Source organism: Pristis pectinata, chromosome 18, assembly GCF_009764475.1.
Source record: "Pristis pectinata isolate sPriPec2 chromosome 18, sPriPec2.1.pri, whole genome shotgun sequence".
Lineage (NCBI taxonomy): Eukaryota > Metazoa > Chordata > Chondrichthyes > Rhinopristiformes > Pristidae > Pristis > Pristis pectinata.
In genome coordinates this window covers 40,502,868-40,518,802 of record NC_067422.1, presented here as the reverse complement: position 1 = coordinate 40,518,802, position 15,935 = coordinate 40,502,868, and the positions used below count along the sequence as shown (strand labels likewise).

The 15,935-nt window shown below is 47.0% G+C and overlaps 1 protein-coding gene across 1 annotated transcript in view; it reads right to left on the bottom strand.

Moving 5' to 3' along the window:
- LOC127579785 (protein HID1) overlaps positions 1-15,935 on the bottom strand; it is a 135,830-nt gene that overhangs the window by 24,569 nt on the left and 95,326 nt on the right. The window contains exon 17 of the mRNA XM_052032713.1: positions 13,637-13,720. Coding sequence (XP_051888673.1) covers positions 13,637-13,720 — 84 coding nt within the window. The remainder of the gene's footprint in view (positions 1-13,636; positions 13,721-15,935) is intronic.

Here is a 15,935-nt window from a genome sequence, read left to right as displayed (position 1 = left end):
GGGACAAATTTATCCCTAACATCCTGCAAGAGATCCCTGAACATCGACCACATCTCCATAGTACATTTCCCTTCAAAAATGTCATCCCAATTCACACTCGCAAGTTCTCGCCTTATAGCCTCATAATTCGCCTTTCCCCAGTTAAATATCTTCCCGTCCTCTCTGCTCCTATCCCTGTCCATGACAATGAGGTCACTGTCCTCCAAATGCTCACCCACCGAGAGATCTGTCACCTGACCCGGTTCATTACCTAAAACTTAGATCTAATATGGCATTCCCTCTAGTCGGCCTGTCAACATACTGTGACAGGAATCCGTCCTGGACACACTTAACAAACTCTGCCCCATCTAAACCTTTGGCACTAAGCAGGTGCCAATCAATATTTGGATAGTTGAAGTCTCCCATTATAATAACCCTGTTATTCTTGCATCTTTCCAAAATCTGTCTCCCAATCTGCTCCTCAGTATCCCTACTGCTACTGGGGGGCCTATAGAATACTCCCAGTAGAGTAACTGTTCCTAATTTCCACCCATATTGACTCTAGAGAGGATCCTTCCACATTATCCACCCTTTCTGCAGCTGTAACAGTGTCCCTGACCAGTATCGCCACCCCTCCTCCTCTTCTCCCCCCCTCCCTGTTCCTTTTAAAACACTGAAAACCAGGAATATTCAATATCCATTCCTGCCCTGGTGTCAGCCATGTCTCTGTAATAGCCACAATATCGTAGTCCCATATACTTATCCAAGCTCTCAGTTCATCACCCTTATTCCTGATGCTTCTTGCATTTTAGTAAATACACTTTAGCCCATCCACCTTACTACTTTTATAGCCTGTACTCTGCTTCTCCTTCCTCAAAGCCTCTCTACCTGTCAGATCTGACTTTTCCCCACCCCCTTCTTCCTCTGACCTACTCCTCCGGTTCCCTTCCCCCTCACAATCTAGTTCAAACCTTAGAGGGCGAGTTACAGGGAGAGGTTGGCCAGGCTAAGTCTTCATTCCTTGGAACATAGACCTTATAGAGCTTTATAAAATTAATGAGGGATACAGATAAGGTGGACAGTAGAAGTCTTTTCCTCAGGGTAGGGGAGTCCAAAACTCAGGGGCATGGGTTTAGGGTGAGAGGGGAAAGATTTAAAATGGATTTGAGGGACAACGCTTTCATGCAGAGGGTGATGAGTATATGGAACGAGCTGCCAGAGGAAGTGGTTGAGGCAGGTACAACTGTGTCACTTAAGCGGCACTTGGATAGGTACATGGAGGGTTGGAGCTTAGAGGGATATCTGCCGAACACAGGAAATGAGGACTGGATGGGTGGGCACTGTGGTCAGCATGGACTGGTTGGGCTGAAAGGCCTGTATCTGTGCTGTATTGCTCTATGACTCTATAACAGCTAAGTATCTGGACGAGCAAGACATGGAAGGCAGGTGGGTCTGTGACAGGGAACACAGGATAATCGACAAAGGAACCAGGAGGTAGGAGAAGCTTTTGATTATGGAGAAACGTGTTATAATCTGGAATGCACTGATGAAGTAGAGGAAGTAGATTTAATGCTTGCAAAATTTAAAAAAATGTGGACAATAGGGGAAGAGGAGGGGAAAGGGACCAACTGAAGAGTGATTTTGAAGAGCTGGCGCAGCCACTGTGGCTCAGACTGACTCTCCCGTGGTGCTAGGTTCCATTCTTTGGAACTTCTGCCTGTGGGAGTGTGCACTGTGGTTTCTGCTCACCCTCCGGTCAGTCTACTGACTACATTGACAAGGAAATGGTTACACTGAAAAGCAGTAGTACAGTGGTTCTGATATATTGACCTCCCAGAGAGGATCAGATTGACTACTGAGTCAAGTGGCCTTTACTGTATCTGAACATTTTATTTGTCGAATTGACAGGCCAATACATCTGTCAAGGATGTGTTGCAACAAATAACACAAACGACCCCGGTCACATATAAAGCAAGTCAATCATTAACAAGGTATACTGGCCAAAGGCCCACACATCACCTCTTAAATGGAATGTGAAAGCCAGACACAAACTGCAGCACAAACAACTGCCACATTCCCTCTGGAAGCCTCTCTCCCTGTCCTTTGCCAGCTATTTCCCAGTGCTTTTCTCCTCCTCACCTGCAGACTCCAGATTTATTGGGACACTGTTCCACAGGGCCCACAGGCCCAATGTTGCCCAGAATACCCAGTCTCATGGGTGAGCTTAGTCAGTAATAATTTGTAGGACTTTTCTGAGACAACACAGAATGGCAGAAAGGTTACTCAAGGGAAGGAAGCTATTCTCCCCGTCGAGGTCCTACAGCCTTTAGAAATGCAGAAATGCATTTAGAAATTTAGAAATGCAGTCCAGGTATGGGATCCACAGAGACTTGGCTGCTTGGATTCAGAATTAGCTTGCCCATTGAAGATGGTAGTGGTCGATGGGACTTATTCTGGCTGTTGGTCTGTGACCAGTTATGTTCCACAGGGATCTGTACTGGGACCTCTGTTGTTTGTAGTATATGTAAATGACCTGGATGAAAACGCAGATGGGTGGGTTAGTGAGTTCACAGATGATACAAAGATTGGTGGTGTTGTGGACGGTGTAGAAGATTGCCAAAGGATACAGGGGAAATATACATCATTTACAGATATGGGCAGTGAAATGGCCGATGGAGTTTAGGCTGGCCAAGTGTGAGGTGTTGCACTTTGGGGATCAAATGTAAAGGGACGGTACACTTTTACTGGCAAGACCCTTAGCAGCGTTGATATACAGAGGGACCCTAGGGTCCAAGTCCGTAGCTCTCTGAAAATGCCGGCATGGGTTGATAGGGTGGTGAAGAAAGTTTATGGCATGCTTGCCTTTATTTGTTGAGGCACTGAGTTCAAGAGTCAGGAAGTTATGTTGCTGCCTGGATTGGAGGGCATGCGCTATAAGGAGAGGGTGGACAAACATGGGTTGTTTTCTCTGGAGCGGCAGCGGCTGAGGGGAGACCTGATAGAAGTTGATAAGATTACAAGGAACATAGATAGAGTAGACAGTCAGTATCTATTTGCTAGGGTCCTAGGGTCAAAATGTCAAATACCAGAGGGCATGCATTCAAGGTGAGAGGGAGCAAGCTCAAAGGAGATGTGAGGCAAGTTTTTTTTTGTACAAAAAGTGGTGGGTGCCTGGAATGTGCTGCCAAAGTGGTAGTGGAGGTAAATACGATAGAGGCATTTAAGAGCCTCTTAGATAGGCACATGGACGTGCAGAGAATGGAGAGACATGGACCATGTGTAGGCAGAAGGGATTAATTTAGTTAGGTGTTTAACTACTAGCTTAATTAGTTCAGCACAACAAGCCAAAGGGCCTATTCCTGTGCGTACTGTTCTATGTTCTATGTAACATTATATTTGCAGCCACCTCTACCACATGCTCTGGCGCCCACCACCCTGTGGAAAATCTTTCCTCTCTCACATTAAACCTGTGTGCTCTCGTTCTAGTTTCACCTACCCTGGGAAAAAGACTATAACCATCCACCTGATCTGCTGCCCTCATGATTTTATATAGCTCCAGAAGATCACCCCTCAGCCTCCTTCGCTCCAGGGAAAACAGCCCCAGCCCATCCAGTCTCTCCCTATAACTCAAGCCCTCCAGTCCCGGCAACATCCTCGTGAATCTTTTCTGCATCCTCTCCAGTTTAATGACATCCTTCCTGTGGCTCTGACTCTCTTGTGCTGTCTCACCAACATTTAGCACAGTTGTAACATGACATAGAACATTTCACAGTACAGCACAGGAACAGGCCCTTTGGCCCACGATGTTGTGCCGAACTAATTAACTAACCCCTTCTGCCTCCATAAGGTCCATATCCCTCCATTCTCTGCATATTCAAGGACTTCAGAGCCTCTTAAACCCCTCTATCGTATCTGCCTCCACCACCACCCCTGGCGGCATGTTCCAGGCACCCACCACCCTCTGGGTAACAAAACTGCCCCGCACATCTCCCGTGAATTTTACCCCTCTCACCTTCAATGCATGCCCTCTAGTGTCAGACATTTCAACCCATGACATCCCAGCTCTCGTACTCGATGCGCTGATCAATGAGGGCAAGTGTGCCAAACACATTCTTCACCACCCTGTCTACCTATGATGCCACTTTCAGGAAACTCTGTACGTGAACTCCTAGATCACTCTGTTCTACAACATTCCCCAGCACCCTGCCATTCACCATGTGAGTCCTGTCCTGGTTTAAAGTCCCAAACTGCATCACTCGTCTAGGTTAAATTCCATCTGCTATTTCTTGGCTCACTTTCCCAACTGACCTAGATCCTGTGGTAATCTGCGATAACCTTCTTCACTGCCTACCACTCCACCATCCGCAAACTTACAAACCACGCCAACTACACTTTCCTCCAAATCATTAATATACTAGGAAAACAACAAGCGACCCAGCACCGATCCCTGGGGCACACCACTGGTCTCAGGCCTCCAATCTGAGAAACAGCCCTCCACCACCGCCCTCTGCCTCCTTCCACCAAGAACAATTTTGTCCCGTGTGATCTAACCTTCCAAACCAGCCTACAATGCAAGACCTCGTCAAAGGCCTTGTATACAACATCTACCACTCTGCCCTCATCAATCTTCTTGGTCATCTCTTCAAAAAACCTTAGTTAAATTTGTGAGGCACGATTTCCTACACACAAAGCCGTGCTGACTGTCACTAGTCAGTCCTTGGCCTTCCAAATGTTGTGGAGTGGATGCGATACCAACCAAGCGGCTGTTTTGTCTTGGATGGTACTGAGTACTCCTCCAGACAAGTGAAGAGTATTCAGTCACATTCCTGACCTGTGGCTGGTGGAAAGGTTTTGGGACATCAGGAAGTGAGTCACTCACCACAGGATCCCCGGCCTCTGACCTGCTCCTGTAGCCACGTGGCTGGCCGAGTTCCCAGCTCTGGTTCCTGGGGTGTTGGATAGTGGGGCCCTAAAGTATGGTAGGTGAATAAACTCTCTCCTGTTGGAGAGGATCGTTGCCTGGCACCTTTGTGGCACGTTATTACTTGCCTCTTACCACCCCATGGCTGATTGTGGTCCAGGTGTATGGCCTGCTTCATTTGCTGAGCAATCAGTGAATATTTGTATGATGGGATGAAGGAGAAGCTCCAACTAGATTATTAATGCAGACTTTCAAATGATATTTCATAAGATCTGTTATAAGGAATAATTAGCAGAGATTACAGTGTTCTTCCCCTGCAGAAGAAAAGTTGGGTCAGGACAGGAGTATGATGTCCAGGTTGAAGACCTGTTGAACCATGAAGCAGGCTCAAGGCCTGCTCCTGCTCCCATTTGCTTTATTCTTAAAGTTCATGGAATTTGAAGGCAAATTGGTTCCCAGTTGGGAACTTGGCTGAACAGCAAGAGATTATGGGCAGTATGGAACTGGAAGCTTCTCACAAGGATCTGTGTTGGACCGCAATTACTTCTAAGTGATTTATGGAAGGGGGAAAATGCCAAATATCCAACTCTGCTGATGAACAAAGATAAGTGCCATTATAATCAGAGCAGGCGGAAGCGTTAAATCAGAAATATATTGAATAAAAAGGTAAAACTGTGGCAAACAGATTTCAATGTAGGCAAATGTGAGGTCATCCTATAAAGGACAGAATAAAATATTTTCTTATTGGTGAAAAGTTAGAAGTAAAAGCAGTGCAACAGGAAACCATGTACAATGTTATCACAAAAATATCGTCAACAGGTACAGAAAATAATCAAAAAGCCAATGGGACGCTGATCATGGTATCAAATGAATGACTATAGAGGGGTGGAAATTATGCTGCAGCTAATCCAGTCCTGCTTTGCCCCTTCTGGAGCAGCCCTGGACACTGCACTTGGGGAAGCTTGGACTGGTTTTGGAGGGAGTGCATTGTGGATTAATTTAAAAGATGCAAAGAACTGCAATTGTTCTTAAACAGGGAATAACATGCAAATACTGGTGTGCAGAGACATATGGTGTGGTGGTACATTAATTGTAGAAAGTTAAAGGGTTGATAAAGCAGGCAATTAGGAAGACAAGTTGCAAATTTAAGTCTTTATTGCAAGGTACAAAAATAAGAAAGTAAAAAAAAATCTTGTTGCAAGCTCTGCTCACACCTGGGAAATTACAGGAAGGATTAAGCTGTTTTACAACAGGTGCAGCCCACTTAAGTTTGGAAGAATAAGAGACAATTTCATTGAAGTATGAAAGTTTCTGTGGATGGTCAGGGGTCGGTCCGGGGCAGGCGGGAGTAGACACGTTTTTAGTCTCAGGATGGGGAACTAAAGCAAGGAGAAATTTCATTAGTGGAAGGACTGCAAAGTCTCGGAACGCTCTCTCCCTGAGGGCAGTGGAAACTTGGTTATTGAGCATATTCAGGAATGAGATTTGAACCATTTTTGGATACAACAGAACTAAGGGAGACGGGAACTGGGTGGAAGGTGATCTCCAGGTACAGGGTCGGCCATGATCTCAGTGAAAGAGATCCAGGGATGAACAGCTGGCACCTGTTCCTGCCTTCCTAGAATCTTGGCTTCTACAGGAATTACGAGTGCTCCAAATGGCTTTGATAGTTCTGGGCTGCTGAGGGGACAGAAGTCAGATGGCAGCTGTGTCCCTGACTTCCACTCAGCATAAGAATATAGGAACACAAGAACATACGAAATAAGGGCAGGAGGAGGCCACATGGCCCGTCGAGCCTGCTCCGCCATTCAATAAGATAGAGGCTGATCTGGCCGTGGACTCAGCTCCACCTGCCTGCCTTTTCCCCACACCCTTAATTCCCCTACTATGCAGAAGTCTATGTAACTTTGCCTTAAATATATTCAATGAGGTCGCCTCTACTGCTTCCCTGGGCAGAGAATTCCACAGCCTCACTAAACCCCTGGGAAAAACAGCTCCTCCTCATCTCCGTCCTAAATCTACTCCCCCGTATCTTGAGGCTATGTCCCCTAGTTCTAGTCTCAGCTACCAGTGGAAACAACTTTCCTTAGCTATCCCTTTCATAATTTTATGTGTTTCCATAAGACCCCCTCTCATTCTTCTGAATTCCAGTGAGTATAGTCCCAGCATGGATGTTGAGAGGGTACAGAACAATGACCTCACTGAGGCTTCTGACTCCATCGAACACCTTCACACCTGGCTGCCTGTGGTCCGAACCAAAGGGTCTACAACAAACCCAATCAGTGCAGACCGGTGTTGCGCGAGGTCGTGCCATTGTCCCAGTATTTCTTGCAATCTTTTTCGTTGCGATGCTGCACCTCACTCCAACCAGCTTCCCAATGGATTGGCGCTACTGGGAAATTGTTGACCTTGTATTGCTTCCACTCCAGAACCAAGATCACCACAAACTTGGTGGTCAACCTGCAGTATGCAGATGAGACTGGGCTCTAAGTCATTAGCTCATTCACTGAAGTACAAGAGAGAATGCACCCACAAATGAAGGCTCCATACAAAACTGTCTTCCTTCGTACATCACCACCCTCCACAATAATGGTTCAGTTAGTCCTCGGAGAGGTCAACCACTTCCCATACCTAGGGAGGTTCACCGTTAGCCACTTCCCATACCCAGGGAGCCACCTCTCAGCGAAGGCATACATGGACCATGAACTTCACCATCACCTCACAGCAAATGAGTAATGCAAGATCAAGACCTCAAATCTGGCACAAGGTTTATGGACCGCCAGGCCGCAGTGATCCTTGTGCTTAATGCTTCTGCCACTTGAAGTACCTATGGCAGCACTTCAAGACATTGCAGGGATACCACCAATAGTGTCTTTGCAAAATCTTCCAAATCTGCTGGCAGGGTGAGTGAACCAATTTCAGCGCCCTCCAGGCCAACACCCTCTCCAAGACCAACAGCCCAGCACTGATGCCCTGGGTGCCCTCCACTGGCTACAAGGGGCGGGTCACATTATTTGGAAACTCCCAAAACAGACAGACTATTCTGAATTCTGTCATGGGAAAATTTTTCCAGGCAGGCAGAGGAAAAGAACCATAAGACATAGTAGTATGAGGCCACTCGGCCCATCGAATCTCCTCTGCCATTCGATCATGGCTTATTTATTTTTCCCTCTCAGCCCCATTCTCCTGCCTTCTCCCTGTAACCTTTGATGTCCTCACTAATCAAGAACCTATCAACCTCCACTTTAAGTATACACAATGACTTGGCCTCCACAGCCGCCTGTGGCAATGAATTCCACAGATTCACCGCCCCCTGACAATGAATCCAGGCCATGCTTGAAGCCTCTTTGAAAATTCTCATAGACTCCTGGGAATCCTTGGCCCACGTCCACTCCAAGTGGAGAGGAATCATTTGGGATAGCATTAACAACCTTGTCCAGGCATCAGGTGCAAGAATCTCCATCAGGTCCCCAGCTAGCTCGCTTCAATAACGTCCTGGGATAGATCTGTGGATTTATCGGGGATATTTATCCCATGACATCTAATACCTCCTCATTCTTAATACTGACCTGCTCCAGATTCACATACTGCTCCCTGAACTCACCACCCTCCACGTCCTTCTCCTTGGAGAATACAGATGAGAAGTATTCATTGAGGAGCTTAACCACACCCCCTGCCTCCAAACATGAATTACCCCTCTGGTCCCCAAGGGGACCCACTCTTAGCCTGGCTACCCTCCTGCTCCTGATAAAGAATATTTCAGGATTCTCCTTACTCTTACTTACCAAGGGTACTTTGTAGCTCCTTTCTGCCCTCCCAGTTTCTTCCTCATGTTCTCTCATGAGACTCCCTCAATCCCAGTTGCCTATATTTGCTTTATTCCTAATCAAACCTTCAACATGCTTTAAGTGCTGATCCATGCTCTAAGCTCATCTGATTTACCCTTGTATTAAAGTAAATGCAGTTGATCCTGCCAGCCCTCCCGTGCACCCTCACCTGCCTCGGTCTGCTCTGCCCACTGGACTTGCTTGATTTATCCTCTACATTTTTCTCACAACCTGCCGCACTGAGGCTTAGCATTGTCATGGACAGGGATAGGAGCAGAGAGGACGGGAAGATATTTAATTGGGGAAAGGCGAATTATGAGGCTATAAGGCGAGAACTTGAGAGTGTAAATTGGGATGACATTTTTGAAGGGAAATGTACTATGGAGATGTGGTCAATGTTCAGGGATCTCTTGCAGGATGTTAGGGATAAATTTGTCCCGGTGAGGCAGAGAAAGAATGGCAGGGTGAAGGAACTGTGGGTGACGAGAGAGGTGGAACAACTAGTTAGGAAGAAGAAGGCAGCATACATAAGGTGTAAGCAGCAAGGAGCAGATAGGGCTCGTGAGGAATATAGAGTAGCAAGGAAGGAACTTAAGAAGGGGCTGAGGAGAGTGAGAAGGGGACATAAAAAGGTTTTGGCGAGTAGGGTTCAGGAGAATCCCAAGGCTTTTTTCTCGTACGTGAAGAGCAGAAGGATGACGAGAGTAAAGGTAGGTACAATTAGAGACAAAGGTGGGAAGATGTGCCTGGAAGCTGTGGAAGTGGGTGAGGTTCTCAATGAATACTTCAATGGCCTTGATGATGCTGAGGACAGTGTTGGTAAGGGTGATGTTCTAGAGTATGTAGACATCAAGAGAGAGGATGTGTTGGAGCTGTTAGAAAATATTAGGACAGTTAAGTCCCCGGGGCCTGACGGAATATTCCCCAGGCTGATTTGTGAGGCGAGGGAGGAGATTGCTGAACCATTGGCTAGGATCTTTGAGTCCTCGTTGTCCACGGGGATGGTACTGGAGGGTTGGAGGGTGGCAAATGTTGTCCCCTTATTCAAAAAAGGAAATAGGGATGTCCAGGGAATTACAGACCAGTGAGCCTTATCTCTGTGGTGGGTAAGATGCTAGAAAGGATTCTTAGAGACAGGATCTATGATCATTTCGAGAATCATGGACTGATTAGGGACAGCCAGCATGGTAGTAGGGATAGTCCAGGGAATTACAGACCAGTGAGCCTTACGTCTGTGGTGGGCAAGAGAATCATGGACTGATTAGGGACAGCCAGTATGGCTTTGTGAAGGGAAGATCTTGCCTCACAATCCTGATAGGGTTCTTTGAGCAGGTGACAAGGAAGATTGATGAAGGTATTGCAGTAGATGTGGTCTACATGGATTTTAGTAAGGCATTTGACAAGGTTCCACATGGTAGGCTTCTTCAGAAAGTTAGAGGTCAAGGGATCCAGGGAGGCTTGGCCGTGTGGATTCAGAATTGGCTTGCCTGTAGAAAGCAGAGGGTTGTGGTGGAGGGAGTGCATTCAGATTGGAGGGCTGTGACTAGTGGTGTTCCACAGGGATCGGTTCTGGGACCTCTACATTTTGTGATATTTATTAATGACTTAGATGACAGGGTGGAAGGGTGGGTTAGCAAGTTTGCAGATGACACAAAGATCGGTGGTGTTGTGGATAGTGTGGAGGGCTGTCGGAGCTTACAGAGGGATATTGATAGGATGCAGAGCTGGGCTGACAAGTGGCAGATGGAGTTCAATCCACAGAAGTGTGAGGTGGTACACTTTGGAAGGACAAACTCCAAGACAGAATACAAGGTAAATGGCAGGATTCTGGTCAGTGTAGAGGAGCAGAGGGATCTGGGGGTTCATATCCACAGATCACTGAAAGTTGCCTCACAGGTGGATAGGGTAGTTAAGAAAGCTTATGGGATGTTAGCTTTCACAAATCGTGGGATCGAGTTTAAGAGCTGCGAAGTAATGATGCAGCTTTACAAAACTCTGGTTGGACCACACTTGGAGTGCTGTGTCCAATTCTGGTCACCTCACTATAGGAAGGATGTGGAAGTGTTGGAAAGGGTGCAGAGGAGATTTACCAGGATGCTGCCTGGACTGGAGAGTATGGATTATGAGGAGAGATTAAAGGAGCTAGGGCTTTACTCATTCGAGAGGAGGAGGATGAGGGGAGACATTATGGAGGTATACAAAATATTAAGAGGAATAGATAGAGTGGACAGCCAGTGTCTCTTTCCCAGGGCACCAATACTCAATACAACAGGGCATGGCTTTAAGGTAATGGGCTTGGGGGGGGGGGGGGGTGGTGGTGGGAGGGAGTTCAAGGGAGACGTCTGAGGGAGGTTTTTCACCCACAGAGTGGTTGGGCCATGGAATGCGCTGCCTGGGGTGGTGGTGGAGGCTGATACGTTGGTCAAGTTCAAGAGATTGTTAGATAAGCATATGGAGGAATTTAAAATAGGGGGATATGTGGGAGGAAGGGGTTAGATAGTCTTAGGTGTGGTTTAAAGGTCGGCACAACATGGTGGGCCGAAGGGCCTGTATTGGGCTGTACTGTTCTATGGCACTGCTACTATGCTTCCTATCACTCCCACCCCCGCCAAGGATATTGGTTCCCTTCTTACTTTGGTGTAACCTGTGTTCCTTGTACAGGTCACACTTACCCCAGAAGCTGATTCCAAGATTACGATCCTAAAGAGTCCAGCTTTTTAACTTTCTGTCATCTCCCCAAGTTCACTCTGCAGGACCTCATCCCTCTGTCATTAGGACCAACAAGTACTGCGACCTCTGGCTGTTCTCCTTCCCCCCTTGGTATGTTCTGTACCCGATCCGAGACATCCCTCAGCCTGGCACCAAGGAGGTGACACACCATTCCGGAGTCTCACTCTCAGCCACAGAAGCATCTGTCTGTTCCCTCATTAACAAATTCCCCACCATTACTGTTCACCTACACTTTTTTAAGAAATATCCCTGATCTCCCACACCATGCAGGAGAAGAGTACCACTGTCCTAGTTCCACATCCTAATCCCTGGAATGTTGGTCTTTATTACTCGAGGATTTGAGTACAAGATAGGGATGTCTTCTTGCTATTACACCAAGGTTAATGAAACTTCAATTGGACTACAGTAGATAGTTTTGGCCTCCTTTTCTCAGAAAGGAAGATCACAAACCTGTATATCTGGATATCTGAGAAAACAAAGTACTCGCCACAAAGGGAAGGTTCACCTCTCTCCCTGGGATGATCGACATGAGGAGAGTCTGAGTAGGTTAGGTCTGTAATCTCTAAAGTTAAGAAGAAAGAGAGGAGAACTCATCGAAACTTACAAAATTCTTACAGGTTTGACAGGTTGGATGCAGAGGAGACATCTCCCCTGGCTGGATGTCCAGAACCAGGGATCACAGTCTCATAATAAGTGGTGGGGTACTCGGGACTGAGACTCATTCTCTGTCCCGGGGAGCCACGACGGCTCGGTCAGTGAATTCATTCATAGAAACATAGAAAAACCACAGCACAATTCAGGCCCTTCGGCCCACAAAGCTGTGCCGAACATGTCCCTACCCTAGAAATTACTAGGCTTACCCATAGCCCTCTATTTTATTCAGCTCCATGGACCTATCTAACAGTCTCTTAAAAGACCCTATCGTATCCGCCTCCACCACCGTTTCCGGCAGCCCATTCCACGCATTCAAGTGAGAGATGGGTAGATTTCTGGACACAAAGGGTATCGAGGGATATAGAGCCACAGAGCACTACAGCACAGAAACAGGCTCTTCGGCCCATCTAGACTAAGCCGGCCTGGTTTTCTGCCTAGTCCAATCTACCTGCACCCAGACCATTGTCCTCCATTCCTCTCTCATCCATGCATCTACCCAAATAGTGACTTTTTACAATTGAACCCGCATCCACCACTTCCACCAGCAGCTCGTTCCACACTTGCATCACCCTCTGAGTGAAGTAGTTCCCCCTCAGATTCCCCTTAAATCTACAACCTTTAGTTCTAGTCTCACCCAACCCGAGGGGACAAAGCCTGCATTCACCCTATCTAGACCCCTCATCTATCTGCGATAGTGCAGGAAAATGGAGCAGAGGGAGGCGATCAGCCGTGATCCTGATGAACATAGAGTGGACTGCCAGGGCCAGATGATACCCTCCTGGTCCTCATTCTTCTGTTGTCCCTCATGATGCAAGTGGATTGTAATGTCACAGACTGCTCAAGCAATCAGGTGTAAGTGCTCAATGACTATTCAACATCAATGCGTTCCGTCCACCGATGGCACCACCCACCCACCCAGTCAGGGCTAGGTGTCCAGGCTGTGCTCACCAATCAACACCTGGTCTGGGGGTTTGGTTGAGAGGCAAGGTTTCAGGTGTGCAGCTGCTGGGACTTGGGACAGTGGGGGCTGACAGTGGGGAGGAAGCAGAAGGGGACATAGTCGGCATGCAAGAAGCACTCTCATTAACTATTATCAAACCAGAATTCCCGAGTCTGTAACTAGACTGAAATGTGAACACAGAACAGTCCAGCACAGGAACAGGCCCTTCGTCTGCACCGAACACGATGAGCAGGAGGAGAATCAGAGAGAAAGGAAGAGGGAAAGGTGAGTGAGGGGGGGAGAGAGCAGGGAGACAGAGGAAGGGGAGCAGAAGTAGGAAGGATGGACTGAGGGGAGGGGGCAAGGTATGTTTGTGAGTGGGTGCTCAGAATATTTGTTTCCATGTACATGTACGCACCAAGTACACGCAGAGCCTGGGCTCAGGACCTTGCCCTGCCAGGCCCATGTGGTAGCTGGCGTGCGACATCCATTCCACTGCTCAGAATCAGAGTGAAGTCAGTCATCCTCAATGCCGCGGGGCTACCCAAGGAGAAGAACCAGCAGCCGGTGTTCACATCTACTCACCCATTCGGGGCTTGGTGACCAGTGATGGCTCGACGAAAGGCCCGATGGCTTCCTTCTCCTCTCTGAGTTCGGTGGAATTGTCTCCTGGACGGTAGCAAAAAAATTGAATTACTTACGTTGTAAAAGGAAACCGGGATAGACCAAAAGCAGACCAACAATAAAATGATCAGCCTAAACTGAACATGTCCTGTGGGAACAGAGGATTTTTACTTTCATTAACTATTATCAAACCAGAGTTCCTGAGTCTGTAACTGGATCAAGTGTGAACACAGAGCAGTCCAGCACAATAACAGACCCTTCGGCCCACCAATTCTGCACCGAACACAATGCTGAATTAAATCAAACCTCTTCTCCCTGCACACGGTCCACATCCCTCCTTTTCCCACATATTTACGTGTATTACAGCCTCGAACACCACGACCGCATCTGCCTCCACCACCACCCCTGGTAGTGCGATCCAGGCAGCTATCGTTCTGTTTAAAAATCTTGCCTTGTACATGTCCTGTAAACATTCCACATCCCTCCTTAAATGCATGTCCTCCAGTGTTCCACATTTCTACCCTGGAAAAAAGATTCTGGCTGTCTACCTTCTCTATGCCTCTCATAATTTCATACAGGAATGGTTGCTTCAAGTGCCGGGTTTTAGATGTTTCAGAAAGGACAGAGAGGGAGGCAAAAGAGGTGGGGGAGTGGCACTGTTGATCAGAGATAGTGTCACGGCTGCAGAAAAGGTGGACGTCGTGGATGAACTGTCTATGGAGTCTCTGTGGGTAGAGGTTAGGAACAGGAAGGGGTCAATAACTTTACTGGGTGTTTTTTTATAGGCCGCCCAATAGTAACAGGGATATTGAGGAGCAGATAGGGAAGCAGATCCTAGAAGGGTGTGAGAATAACAGAGTTGTTGTGATGGGGGATTTTAATTTCCCAAATATCGATTGGCATCTCCAGTCAGTGAGCGGTTTAGATGTGGTGGAGTTTGTTAAGTGTGTTCAGGAAGGGTTCTTGACACGATATGTAGCTAGACCTACAAGAGGAGAGGCTGTGCTTGATTTGGTATTGGGAAATAAACCAGGTCAGGTGTCACATCTCTCAGTGGGAGAGCATTCTGGAGATAGTGATTATAATTCTATCTCCTTTACGATAGCATTGGAGAGAAATAGGAACACACTGACTAGAAAGGCGTTTAGTTGGAGTAAAGGGAATTATGAGGCTCTCAGGCAGGAAATTGGAAGATTAAATTGGGAACAGATGTTCTCAGGGAAAAGTACAGAAGAAATGTGGCAAATATTCAGGGGATATTTGTGTGGAGTTCTGCATAGGCATGTTCCAATGAGACAGGGAAGTTATGATAGGATACAAGAACCGTGATGTACAAAGGCTATAATAAATCTAGTCAAAAGGAAAAGAAAAGCTTACAAAAGGTTCAGGGAGCTAGGTAATGTTAGAGATCTGGAAGAGTATAAGGCTAACAAGAAGGAGCTTAAGAAGGATATTAGGAGAGGCAGAAGAGGACATGAGAAGGCCTTGGCGGGCAGGATTAAGGAAAACCCCAAGGCATTCTACAAGTATGTGAAGAGCAAGAGGATAAGATGCGAAAGAATAGGGCCTATCAAGTGCAGTAGTGGGAAAGTGTGTATGGATCCGGAAGAAATAGCGGAGGTACTTAATGAATACTTTGCGTCAGTATTCACTGTGGAAGAACATCTTGGTGATTGCAGTGAGGACTTGCAGTGGGCTGAAAAGCTTGAGCAAGCAAATATTAAGAAAGAGGATGTGCTGGAGCTTTTGGAGAGTGTCAAGTTGGATAAGTCGCTGGGACAAGATGAGATGTACCCCAGGCTGCTGTGGGAGGCAAGGGAGGAGATTTCGGAGCCTCTGACAATGATCGTTACATCATCAATGAAGAAGGGAGAGGTTCCAGAAGATTGGAGGGTTGCAGATGTTGTTCCCTTATTCAAGAAAGGGAGTAGAGAGCGCCCAGGAAATTATAGACCAGTGAGTCTTACCTCAGTGGTTGGTAAGCTGATGGAGAAGATCCTGAGAGGCAGGATTTATGAACATTTGGAGAGGTATAATATGATTAGGAATAGTCAGCATGGCTTTGTCAAGGGCAGGTCCTGCCTTACAAGCCTGATTGCATTTTTTGAGGATGGGACTAAACACATTGATGAAGGGAGAGCAGTATATGTAAAGTATATGGATTTCAGCAAGGTGTTTGATAAGGTACCCCATGTAAGACTTATTGAGAAAGCAAGGAGGCAGGGGATCCAAGGGGACATTGCTTTGTGGATCCAGAACT